The 13,881-nt window shown below is 33.7% G+C and overlaps 1 protein-coding gene across 3 annotated transcripts in view; it reads left to right on the forward strand.

The window, feature by feature from the left end:
* The window catches only part of LOC102966878 (coiled-coil domain-containing protein 7), a 134,512-nt gene that overhangs the window by 78,413 nt on the left and 42,218 nt on the right, over nucleotides 1–13,881 (forward strand). For all 3 annotated transcript variants that reach the window (XM_042991358.1, XM_042991356.1, XM_042991357.1), the window contains 4 exons: nucleotides 612–642; nucleotides 1,297–1,386; nucleotides 9,005–9,090; nucleotides 12,742–12,796. In XM_042991358.1, the coding sequence (XP_042847292.1) occupies nucleotides 612–642; nucleotides 1,297–1,386; nucleotides 9,005–9,090; nucleotides 12,742–12,796 (262 nt within the window). The remainder of the gene's footprint in view (nucleotides 1–611; nucleotides 643–1,296; nucleotides 1,387–9,004; nucleotides 9,091–12,741; nucleotides 12,797–13,881) is intronic.

A 13,881-nucleotide genomic window follows, 5' to 3' on the forward strand; every position in this document is an offset into this window, starting at 1 on the left:
TCTATAGTTTACCCATACCTTGGAACAGTTTTTGGCAAACTTCAGCCCATGAGTCAAATCTAGCCAAGTCCTTTCATTTTCCTATCATTTATGCCTGGTTTTGCAGAGTTGGGCAGTGGTGACAGTTCATCTGGCCTGTAAAGTCTAAAATATTTACTATCTGGCTCTTTATAGAAAAAGTTTGCTAAATCCTGCTATGGAATAAGAAGTGGTACTTAAAAGGAGTGAGATACATCTATGTTTACCAATATAAATAGATCTCAGACATTGTGTGAAGTGAAAATAATAAGTTTAGGACAATATATACATTGCTGTAATTTACATGAAAAAGAAAACAAGGCAGTCACCCAACCCACTAACAAGAATTATAGAATCAAATAGATATATGTAGTATTATATAAATGTATTGAACAGGTTCTGAAAAGATACACAGAAATCTAATAATATCTCTAGAGAGAGCACTGGATTTTTGGAATAATGGTCAAAGTGTATTCTAACATTATTTATATTATTTTTAATTTTTTCAAAGAAAATATATAAGTATGTTACATAAATAAAAATATGAATGTAAAATGATAATACATTACAGATATTTTTGGTTTGTTTTTCAGAGCTATGAATGATCAAGGTTTGTTAGAGGATGTAAGTATAGCACTCTCAGTTTGAAATTGCACTCTGCCTGTGAAAATATTAGAGTCTAGAAATTGTCAGGATGCATAATCTTCAATAAAGGTTTAGTGCTTCCTCAGTTTATTCAAGAAATTTCTATGTATATGTGAGCTGGAAAGCTTTGTCTTTTTTTATTTTACTAGACCTTATTGTCACTCAAAAACACTTCACTTCTAAAATATTGAACTATAATACCCCATGTTCTTCTACATTTCCATTTATTGTTACTTCTAGCTCCTTTGCCTCTTTCAGCCCCAATTGTAGTTCATTATGCAGATTAATATCAATGGTTCATTATTTCATGAGTTCATGGAGACTTTCTTACTTTAATAATTAAGTGCCCAAATAGCTTCTCTGTGATGAAACATATGATTTTCTTTTTAAAAAAATATTTATTTATTTTTGAGAGGGAGGGGGAGAGAGAGAGAGAGTCATTGTCATTTGGAGAGAGAGAGACAGAGAATCCAAAGCAGGCTCTGCATTGTCAGCACAGAGTCTAACATGGGGCTCGAACTCAGGAACAGTGAGATCATGACCTGAGCTGAAGTCTGGCACTCAACCTACTGAGCCACCCAGGTGCCCCTGTATGATTTTCACTATTACTCAAATTATATTCTTTGTTTTTAGAAATACAAAGAAATGCAAAGTAATTTCCAAGTGTTACTAGAGGAGAAATTGGTGCTGGAAAATGAACTACAAAAGTTGAAGACTACAGAGGTTAGTTCAATTTTAGTGTCTGAAAATGGAAGAATACCTAAAAAGCCTTATTTTTGTAGGACAGACATCAAAGATATATTTAAATGTTTATAACACACTTTTGATATTAATTATAGATAATAGCTATGCTGTGAAAGTAAAATAACGCTATTTTCTAAATTACCATATTAGCTATTAAAACCAGATACTATGAAAAACAGACATAAAATTTAAACATTCCACAAGACATTTCTAGGCCAAATATTTATTTATTAAAATATCAACAAATTAGATTTTTCAAATATATTTTATTTTTTAAAGGTTTTTAAAAATTCTAGTTATTTAACATAAAGTATATTAGTTAAGCTGTACAATTTAGTGATTTAACCCTTACATGCAACACCTGGTGCTGATCACAAGTGCGCTCAGTCCTCATCACCTATTTAACTTGTCCTGTACGCACCTCCTGTTTGGTAACCATCAATTTGTTCTTTATAGTTAAGAGTCTGTTTCTTAGTTTTCCTCTCTCTGTTTTAACCCATGATCCTTTGTTTTGTTTCTTAAGTTCCACATATGAGTGAAATCCTATGGTATTTTTCTTTCTCTGACTGACTTATTTTGCTTAGCATAATACTGAATGGCAAGAATTCATTCTTTTTTAATGGCTGAGTAATATTGCACTGTATATATCTATATCTATATATCTATATCTATATCTATATCTATATCATCTATCTATATCTATATCATCTATATATCTATCTAGATATGGATATAGATATAGATATACATATAGATATGCTATATATAGATATGGGGTGTGTGTGTGTATATATATATATGTATATATATGTGTATGCATATGTATATGTATATATATGTATATATGTATATGTATATATATGTATATATATATATATATGCACACACACACACACACCCCATATCTTCCTTATTCATTCATCAGTCAGTGGACATTTGGGCTCTTTCCATAATTTGGCTCTTGGTTGATGATAGAGGTGCATGTATCCCTTTGAATTCCTATTTTTGTATTCTCTGGATAAATATCTAGTAGTGTAAATAGTGGATCACAGGGTAGTTTTATTTTTAACTTTTGAGGAACCTCCATGCTGTTTTCCAGAGTGGTTGCACCAGTTTGCATTCCCACCCAACAATGCAAGAGGGTTCCCCTTTCTCTGCATCCTCACCAACACCTGTTGTTTCTTATGTTGTTAATTTTAGCCATTCTGACAGATATGAGGTGGTACCTCATTGTAATTTTGATTTGTATTTCCCTGATGATAAGGGATGTTGAGCATCTTTTCATGTGTCTGTTGGCCATCTGGATGTCTTCTTTGGAAAATGTCTATGTCTTCTGCCCATTTTTTAACTGGATTATTTATTTTGGCTATTGAGTTTTATAAAAGTTCTTTATACATTTTGGCTACTAAGCCTTTATCAGGTATGTCATTTGCAAATATTTTGTTCCATTCTGTAAATTGCCTTTTAGTTTTGTTGATTGTTTCCATCACTGTGCAGAAGCTTTTTATCTTGATGAAGGCCCAGTAGTTTATTTTTGTTTTTGTTTCTGTTGTCTCAGGTGATGTGTGTACTAAGACCTTGCTACGGGTGAGGTCAAGGAGGTTCCTGCTTGTGTCTCCTCCAAGACTTTGTTTCCTTTCTCATATTTAGATCTTTCATCCATTTTGAATTTTTGTGTATAGTGTAAGAAAGTGATCCAGTTTCATTCTTCTGCATGTCACTGTCCAGTTTTCCCAACACCATTAGTTTTCTCCTCTAGGATTTTGATGGTTTCCTGTCTCACATTTAGGTCTTTCATCCATTTTCAATTTATTTTTGTGTATGGTGTAAGAAAGTGGTCCATTCTTCCAGCACCATTTGCTGAGGAGACGATCTTTTTTCCCATTGATTATTCTTTTCTGCTTTGTCAAAGATTAGTTGACCATACAGTTGTGGGTCCATTGTGGGTTTTCTATTCTGTTCCATTGATCTATGTGTCTGTTTTTGTGCCAGTACCATAATGTCTTGATGATTACAGCTTTGTAGTACAGCTTTAAGTCTGGAATTGTGATGCCTCCCACTTTGCTTTTTCTTTCTTTCTTTTCTTTTTTTTCTCTTTGCAACATTACTTTGGATGGTTGGGGTCTTTTGCGGTTCCATACAAATTTTTGAATTGTTTGTTTTAGCACTGTGAAAAATGTTGTTGGTACTTTGATAGGGATTGCATTAAATGTGTAGATTGCTTTGGATAGTATGGACATTTTAACAATGTTTGTTCTTCCAATGCATGAGCATGGAATATTTTTTCATTTCTTTGTGTCTTCAGTTTCTTTCACAAGTGTTCCTTAATTTTCAGAGTACAGATCTTTTGCTTCTTTGCTTAGGTTTATTAATGGGTATCTTATGGGTTTTGGTGCAATTGTAAATGGGATCAATTTCTCAATTTCTGTTTCTGTTGCTTCATTACCGGTGTACAGAAATGCAACCGATTTCTGTACATTGATTTTGTATCCTGCAACTTTGCTGAATTCATGTATTAGTTCTAGCAGTTTTTTGGTGGAGTCTTTCATGTTTTCTGCATAGAGTATCATGTCATCTGCTAAGAGTGGAAGTTTGACTTCTTCCTAGCCAATTCGGATGCCTTTTCTTCTTTATGAAAATGAGGCGAGGACATCCAGTACTATGTTGAACAGTGTTGAGAGTGGACATCCCTGTCATGTTCCTGAACTTAGGGGGAAATCTCTCAGTTTTTCCCCATTGAGATGATATTAGTGGTGGGTCTTTCATGTATGGCCTTTATGATGTTGAAGTGTGTTCCTTCTATCCCTACTTTCTTGAGGGCTTTTATCAAGAATAGATTCTTTATTTTGTCAAATGCTTTTTCTGCATCTATTGAGAAGATTATATGGTTCTTATCCTTTCTCTTATTAATGTGATGTATCTGTTGATTGATTTACAAATATTGAACCAACCCTGCAGCCCTGGAATAAATCCCACTTGATCATGGTGAATGATGCTTTGTATGTGCTGTTGTATTTGATTTACTAGTATCTTTTTGAGAATTTTTGCATCTGTGTTCAGCAGGGATATTGGCCTGTAATTCTCCTTTTCAGTGGGGTCTTTGCATGGTTTTGGAATGAAGATAGTGCCTGCCTAATATAATGAGTTTGGAAGTTTGCCTTCCGTTTCTATTTTTTGGAACAGTTTGAGAAAAATAGGTATTAACTCTTTAACTGTTTGATAGAATTCCCCTGGGAAGCCATCTGGCCCTGGACTCTTGTTCGTTGGGAGATTTTTGATTACTAATTCAATTTCTTTGCTGGTTATGGGTCTTTTCAAATTTTATATTTCTTCCTGTTTCAGTTTTGGTAGTTTATATGTTTCTAGGAATTTTATCCATTTTCTTCCAGATTGCCTAATTTGTTGGCATATAATTTTTCATAATCTCTTTTAATTGTTTGTACTTCTGTGGTGTTTGGTCATGATGTCTCTTTCTTTTGAGGTTTTATTTATTTGGGTCCTTTCTCCCCCCCCCCTCGATTTTTAATAAGTCTGCCTAGGGATTTATTGATTTTGTTAATTCTTTCAAAGAACTAGCTCCTAGTTTTGTTGATCTGTTCTAATGTTTTTTTTAAATTCCTATTTCATTTATTTCTGCTCTAATCTTTATTATTTACCTTTTTCTGTTTGTTTTAGGTTTTATTTGCTGCTCTTTTTCCAGCTCCTTTAGGTGTAAGGTTAGATTGTGTATTTGAGACTTTTCTTGCTTTTTGGGTAAGGGCTGTATTGCTATATTCTCCCCTGTTATGACCACCTTTGCTGCATCCCAGAGGTTTTGGACTGTTGTATTTTCATTTTCATTGCTTCCATGCATTTTTTAATTTCTTCTTTAATGTTTTATTTTTTTTTTGAGAGAGAGATAGATAGGGAGGTAGTGAACGAGCTGGAGTAGGGGAGGGGCAGAGAGAGATGGGGCAGAATATTTGAAGTGGGCTGTGTGCTGACAGCAGAGAGCCTGATGTAGGGCTCAAACTCATGAACCATAAGATCATGACCTGAGCTGAAGTTGGGTGCTTAACTGACTGAGCCTTCTGGCACCCCTATTTCTTCTTTAATTTCCTGGTTAGCCCATTCATTCTTTAGTAGAATGTTCTTCAACCTCCATGTGTTTGTGGTCTTTCCAAAATTTTTCCTGTGGTTGATATCAAGTTTCATAGCATTGTGCAGTCTGAAGATACCCATGGTAGGATCTCAATATTTTGTACTGGTTGAGGGCTGATATGTGACCCAGTATGTGATCAATTCTGGAGAATGTTCTGTGTACACTTTAAAAGAATTTGTATTCTTCTGCTTTAGGATGAAATACTCTGAATATATCTTTTAAGTCTATCTTGTCCAGTATGCCATTCAAAGCCATTGTTTCCTTGTTGGTATTCTGCTTACATGATCTGTCTATTGTTGTAAGTGTGTTGTTAAAGTCCCCTACTATTCTTGTATTATTATCAATGAGTGTCTTTAAGTGTTTTTTTACTAATATATTTGGCTGATTTCAAGTTGGGAGCATAAATATTTAAAATTGGTATATCTTTTTGTTGGGTAGACTCCTTTATTATAATGTAGTGCCCTTCTTCATCTCTTATTACAGTCTTTGGTTTAAAATTGAGTTTGATATAAGTATGGCTACTCCACCTGTCTTTTGAAATCCATTAGCAAGAAAAATGGTTCTCTGTACCCTCACTTTCAATCTGGAAATGTCTTTGGTTCTAAAATGAGTCTCTTGTAAGCAGCATATTGATAGGTATTATTTTTGTATCCATTCTTATACCTTATGTCTTTGATTGGAGCATTTAGTCCATTTGCATTCAGTCATTATTGGTAGGTATGAATTTAGTGCCATTGTATTACCTGTAAAGTCAGTGTTCCTATAGATTGTCTCTGTTCCTTTCTAGTCTTTGTTGCTTTTGGTCTCTCTTTCCTACTCAAAGAGTCCCTTTTAACATTTCATGTAGAGCTGGTTTAGCGTTCACAAAACTCCTTTAGTTTTTGCTTGTCTTGGAAAATCTTTATCTCTCCTTTTATTCTGAATGACAGCCTTGCTGTATAAAGTATAAATGTTTCAGATTTTTATGCTATTTTAATTGCTATCTTTTAAAAATATTTCAAACTGTCATTAGAGAAGTGTAATAAATTTTGTTTACTTAATTTTGTATCCAAAGTATATGTGACTAATAATAGCCTAAATTTTCTTGCTTTCCAATTGTAATACTATTTCTTTTTCTTGCCTGGCTAAACTGGCAAAGACCTCTAGAATGATATTGAATAGACATGATGAGAGTAGGTATTTTTCATTTGTTCCTGATTTTAAAAGGAAATATTCTTGTTTCTATGGTCATTCTGCCTGCTCTTTCTTTCTCTTTCAATATTGTTTATCAGGTTAAAATATTTTTCTTCTTTTCATAATTTGCTAAATATTTTTTTCATGCTCCATAAAATTCTTTCAGCCTCTGCCTACTTCCCAATTCTGAAACCACTTCTACATTTTTAGTTATATGTTACAATAGCACCACACTTCCAGGTAACAAAATCTTTATTACTTTTTAACTTGCTGCTCAATTGCTTGCTTTATAGTAAAGGGTTTACAGTCTTGTTTTAAAACTTTACTTAAGAACCTTTAAGACTGTACTTAAGAACCTTAAGATAATGTGCTTTGTCCTTTTCCAGCCTGAGTACCACTATTTTCATACATTTTACTACCTATGGTATAAGCTGCACAACACATTGTTATTAGTTTAGCTGTAAATTATTACCTTTTAAAGAGATTTAAATAATAAGGAAAACAGTCTTTATATTTATTTACTCATTTAATTATCATTTATGTTGGTCTTTAATTTGTATATTTCCTTATTTCTGTCTAGTGTCATTTTTCTTGTGCTTAAAGGATTCTTCATAATTTTTGTTATTGTTGTTCAGGTCTGCAGCTGATTCATTCTTTCAACTTTTTGATTTCTGAAAAACTTTTTTCTTTTGTATTCAGTTTTAAAACATATTTTCTCTGGACAAAGAATTCTAGGTTGGCTGGTTCTTTTCTTCTAGTACTTTAAAGAGTTTCTTTTTTATCTTCTGGCTTGCATTGTTTCTGAAAAGTCTGCTGTCCACTTTATTTTATATATAATCTGCTTTCCTCCTCTGCTTTTAAGATTTTATCCTCATCATTGCTTATAATTTTATTATCATATGTCTTAGAACTAGTTTTCCTTATATTTTTTGTGGGTTTGTGAGCATAAAGTTTTGTCAAATTTGAAAGTAAAATTTGTCCATTGTTTCTTCAAATATTTATTTTCTTTGCTCACTTCTTCTCTCCATTATGTACTGAAATTACAAGTATCTTTGTCCACTTGAAGTTTTCTCACAAGTAACTGATGATCTGTTCATTACTTTTAGTCTTTTTTCCTTTCATTTTTAAAGTATTTTTGATGGCCAATGTATATTAGATTTTTCTGTATAAGAAATATATCCCCAAACTCATATTTAAACTAGAAAGTTACCTGGAGACCTTAAGAATTCCATTGCAATTCATTATTATACAGGTTTTTTCATATTTTATGAGGATTATTACACTTTGTGTTTAACTTGTGAGAACTTTACCACTATAGTGAAGTTGTATCTTTTGGGAGTTGTTGTATAAAACAGGAAATAAACACCTAATGCCATAATAGGTCTCTATTATTAAGCTCATCTACAAATTTCAGTAATCTAATTGTTAATTTTTTTCTCAACTTTCTTGTATAAAATAATCTATTACTACATAGTCATTCAATAATACTTTAAAATATGTGGTTAGTTCTGCTGTAATATTTGTTTTGAAATGCAAATTTGTTCTAACACAAACAATTTGAACATAATATGAATTTTACATGTGTTTATGCACAAATTCATCTGCTAAGAGTACTAGGTAAAAGGAGAAAGCAGACTCTGCACACTGTATTAGTTCACCATGTTTGTAGTGTACCACACCAGTCCACATCTGTCATTACAACTTTTTATGTGATTTCAGATCATCCTTCTTCCCAAACTACACGATAACAATTTGCAACCTATTCGATGATCACTTCCACAAACACACCTCATGTCTTTCTCAAAATAAAGAACTATATTTCTCATACTATGTGTTTCTCAAATCATCTAACTTTGTAAAATGGAACTGTTTTTATTAGGTCTCTATTTTTAAAAAATGTATCATTGACAATGTTTGTTGCATGCTGGGCACCTTACCTCATTTCTCTCATATATCCTGCAGTTTTTAGTGCATGAGTTTTCATAGATGATTTTCAGGAAGATATGTATATATTAGAGAAGACCTGGCTGTAATTTGTCAGGGGAATTTACTTCTTTTGATATGTATTAACTTATATACAACTTACATTCAGTAGAGTACCATAACAAGCGTTCTGATTGTATCCTTAATTTTGTTGTGCTTCTTTTTAGATAATTTTTCTTGAAACATAGTATAGTGATTCTCAAAGTAAAATGGAAATCTTAGTAATGCATATTATCTTTTATTTCCCTCTAATTATTGTCTCATTAACTGTTTGTTTCTGGCTTATATAAAATTACACAGAAAGCAAAGTCTACGTATGATCGAACAAAGAAAACTATAAAAATGGAGAAGAAAAAAGACAAAAGAAAATCTGAGGATACAGAAGAGTAAGATATAAAGCTACATGTTTATATTTTTTCCTTGTTAATTTACATTTTCATTTTATACAAACAATTTGAGGTCATATAAACATAACTTTTAACAGGTTTCTAAAAAATGTAACACTATGTAATACCATAGTTTTATAAGCAGACCAGGATATGACGGAGGAAGAGGGCTGGGAAAGGAAGAACAAAGAACTAAAGGTAGGTTAGGAGAATGAACCAGATAGTCAGGAATAAGTAAACAGAGTTAAATCTGTAAATCATTTTAGGGACAGAGGATTTACATTATTTCCTTGATGGTTTAGCTAGTGATTTGTGATTTGTATATTAACTCCTCAGTCTGGGCTATTCTTTTTTTTTTTCTTGATTATACTTATTTTGTGAAAGGAATGATCTATTTTTTATGCATGTGGATTATTGTAAAGTGGCCTTTTTAAGTGAATATCTCTTTAATAATATAAATTTTTTTTTTTTGCATTTTGAATTTGCTTTAGTCAAACCCTAATATGGGGTGCCTGGGTGGCTCAGTTGGTTAAGTGTCCCACTTCCGCTCAGGTCATGATCTCACGGTTCATGAGTTTGAGCCCTGCATCGAATTCTGTGTTGACAACTGAGAGCCTGGAGCCTGCTTCATATTTGGTGTCTCCCTCTCTCTCTGCCCCTCCCTCATTCATGCTCTGTCTCTCTTTCTCTCTCAAAAATAAATAAACATTTAAAAGCCCCTAATATAAATACATAATTTTAAAAAGGAACTGTGAATTCAATCTTTATAGAGTTTTATAAATTCTGAAAAGAAATTCATTGGATAAGTAGCCTTGACCTTTGTCTCAGAGAGGAAAAGATGACTACTTTCTTTCTTTTTTTTTCTTTTGCTCATTTGTTTTGTTTCTTTAATTCCACATATGAGTAAAATCATATGGTATTTGTCTTTCTCTGAATGGCTTAGTTCACTTAGCATAATACTAAGCTCCACCCACATTGTTGCAAATGGCAAGATTTCATTCCTTTTTTTTTTAATTTATTCAACATAGATTTATTGAGAGCTTATTTTGTGGAAGCACTGCTGTAGGTCCTGGGATATATTAGTTACCAAAATATCAGTTTTTTCATCTTCTTAAACAATAGAACATTGCCATGATTTTAATGACTAACTTCTGGATAAAGGAGGACCCATATCAAAAAGGAAAAATCCCCTCTTGATGCTCTGAGGTCCGGTTTAAATTCCCAAAAGGCAGGGTGCCTGGGTGGCTCAGTCAGTTAGGCAATGAACTTCAGCTCAAGTCATGGTCTCAAACTACTTTGTGAATTTGAGCCCCGCTGTCAGCACAGAGCCTGCTTTGGATCCTTTGTCTCCCTCTCTCTCTCATCCCCTCCCCTGCTCGCACTCTTTCTCTCTCTCAAAAATAAATAAACATTAAAAAAAATAATTTCCCAAAGACAAGTGTCAGCTTGCAGTTATGGTCCAGGCTAGCCAGCCCCTAAAGCTAACTTCTCGTGGAAAATCAACATGTTGAGTCTATTTAGAAAAAGTTGTGGGAACAAAGATATAGCATTTACAATCCTCTGACTCATGAATACAAAATTATAACCTCTTTGTTTCTATTTGTAACCTCCAAAAAATCTAATCTAGCTAATGCCATAGAATTAGACATTACAAGATTTGAAATGGATATGTTTCAAGATTTTCCTGGTCGTTTCTAATTTAAATCCTATCAATTTAAGATTTCCCCAGCCCTACCTCCATCCTTCCTTGATTGCATCTAAATGTACAGGTACTTGTCTGATATCATGGCATTGAAAACAGGTGTCATGTTATAGATTGAGCTCTCTCCCTGCTGTATTCCTCTGAGATGTTTGATCCTCTAGTTTTCTGGTTATCTCCTGGTGCCACTATCAGTTTTTTTTTTGAACTTAATACTTAATATTATTTTTTTAAACTTTACATCCAAATTAGTTAGCATATAGTGCAATAATGATTTCAGGAGTAGATTCTTTAATGCCCCTTACCTTAATGCCCAACGCTCCTCCCACACCCCCTCTAGTATCCTTCTGTTTGTTCTGCATATTTATAAGTCTCTTATGCTTTGCCCCCTCCCTGTTTTTATATTATTTTGGTTTCCCTTCCCTTATGTTCATCTGTTTTGTCTCTTAAAGTCCTCATATGAATGAAGTCGTATGATTTTTGTCCTTCTCTGACTAACTTCACTTAGCATAATATCCTCCAGTTCCATCCACATAGTTGCAAATGGCAAGATTTCATTCTTTTTGGTTGCCGAGTAATACTCCATTTTATACACACACACACACACACACACACACACACACACACACACACACCACATCTTCTTTATCCATTCATCCATCGATGGACATATGGGCTCTTTCCATACTTTGGCTATTGTTGATAGTGATGCTATAATCATTGGGGTACATGTGTCCCTTCTATAACAGCATACCGGTATCCCCTGGATAAATACCTAGTAGTGCAATTGCTGGGTTGTAGGGTAGTTCTATTTTCAATTTTTTGAGGAACCTCCATATTATTTTCTAGAGTGGTTGCACCAGCTTGTATTCCCAAAGATTTCATTCTTTTTAATGGCTGGGTATTATTCCAGTGTGTGTGTATGTGTGTATGTGGTGGTGGTGGGGTATCACATCATCTTTATCCACTCATAAGTTGATGGACACTCGGGCTGTTTCTATAATTTAGCTATTGTAGATAATGCATGTATCCCTTTGGATTAGTATTTTTGTACTCTCGTTGTAAATACCTAGTAGTGCCATCGCTAGATCATAGGGTAGTTCTATTTTTAACTTTTTGAGGGACCATTATACTGTTTTCCAGAATGGCTGTACCAGTTTGCATTCTCATCAACAGTGCAAGAGGGTTCCCCTTTCTCCACATCCTTGCCAACATGTGTTGTTTCTTGTGTTGTTGACAAAGCAAGAAACAGACTCTTAACTATCGAGAACAAACTGGTGGTTACCAGAGGGGAGGTGGGTGGGGGGATGGGTTAAATAAGCGATGGGGATTAAGGAGTACACTTGTGATGAGCACTGAGTGTTATATGGAAGTATTGAATCACTGTATTGTACATCTGAAACTAATATAACTCTGTATGTTAACCAACTGGACTTTATGTATTAAAAAAAGATTTAATGTTAATTTATATGTGAGAGAGAGAGACAGAATGTAAGCAGGGGAGGGGGAGGGAGAGAGGGAAACATAGAACCCAAAGCAAGCTCCAGGGTCTGAGCTGTCAGGAGAGTCCCATGCGGGGCTCGGACCCACTAACCGTGAGATCCTGTTGACCTGAAGTCAGCTGCTTAACCGACTGAGCCACCCAAGTGCCCCAACTAACTGGACTTTAAATAAAAACTTAAGAAAAGATGACCAGAGGGGAAAAAAATGACCAGTGTACTTTGACAATCCTTGCCTCATCTCCCTTGCATATTTTAATCATACCAATGAGAAGTTAGCTTGAGAAATGTTATTCAATTATTTATCACTTATATGGATTTTATGTCTCTTAAAAATATGATTGTTTTGAGAAATTTTCTTTCTTTAAAAATGGTTTAAGTACTAATAAGAAAGCAAAGTAGTCATGCAATTTAAAATATTATGATAAATTTAAAAACCTTTTTTAATAACAGGAAGAAGTTTCTAGTAAAAGAGCTTAAAGTAAAAGAAGATTTGCTTCAAGTTCAGGTAACACACATACTCTATGCATCTAAATTTAATTAATAGTCACTCTGATAATTATATATGTAGATAACATTAGTATGTATGTGAACATGGGGATATATGTGTGTGTGTGTACATTTGTGTGTATTTTTGTATTAACATTCTTTCTAAGATATTTCTTGTTGGTTGACTTTCTCAGTAAGTTTTTTTTCAGAAAATAAAATGGTAAATCCAGGCATGTTTACTGTCAAGTCAAGGTTATGAAAATTACCATGGTTTATTCAATTATAGACAATATCATGGAGGAAAGAAGTCATCTTGAAAGTCATAACAGTGATTTACTAGTTCTGTGACAATGGAAGTTCATTTAACCTACTTGAGCTTTGTATTTTTGATTACTAAAATGGGTAAAACGGTATCTATTTATCTTAAAAAGGTATATGAGGTGTAAGAATCAAATAAGAAAAAGCTCTTCAGTAATTGTGACTTATAGAGTCCACTCTTTTTTATGTGATCGAATGAAAGGTAAGTAACCTTTATTTCATCTTGGCTTTGGAATACTTTTTTTTTTTTGCTACAAGTTCACTTTTTTTTTTATTTTTTATAATAACTGTCAGAGGATCACACCACTCATTTTAGTGAGTGGCTGGAGTTGTGTCCCACAAGTGTATGTGAATAGTTCAAGAATCAAGTAACATAAATTTGGGAAGAAAATGAGAGGGCCACTTGAGATGTTGAATATAAAATGTTCAACTTTATGGTATTTGTTTTCTATTCCTGCATAACAAGTTACCATAAATTTTTCAGTTATTAAAATAACTTGTATTATCTCACAGTTTGAATGGGTTAGGAGGCTGAGCAGGCTTAGCTGTGTCTTATGCTCAAGGTCTCACTAAACTGCAATCAAGGTAATGGCTAGGGTCTATTCTATTCTGTAAGTTGAGTTACTCTTCCAAGCTCAACTGGATGTGGCAAACTTCATTTCCTTCCTAGGACTGAGGCACTCAGCCATGAGACCTTTCCATAGGCAGTTTACATCACAGCAGCTTGCTTTTTCCTCAAGGCCAGTTTCTCTATTTTGCTGACCGTCTTATATAATGTAACATGAT

Source organism: Panthera tigris, chromosome B4 (assembly GCF_018350195.1).
Source record: "Panthera tigris isolate Pti1 chromosome B4, P.tigris_Pti1_mat1.1, whole genome shotgun sequence".
In the NCBI taxonomy this organism is placed as follows: domain Eukaryota; kingdom Metazoa; phylum Chordata; class Mammalia; order Carnivora; family Felidae; genus Panthera; species Panthera tigris.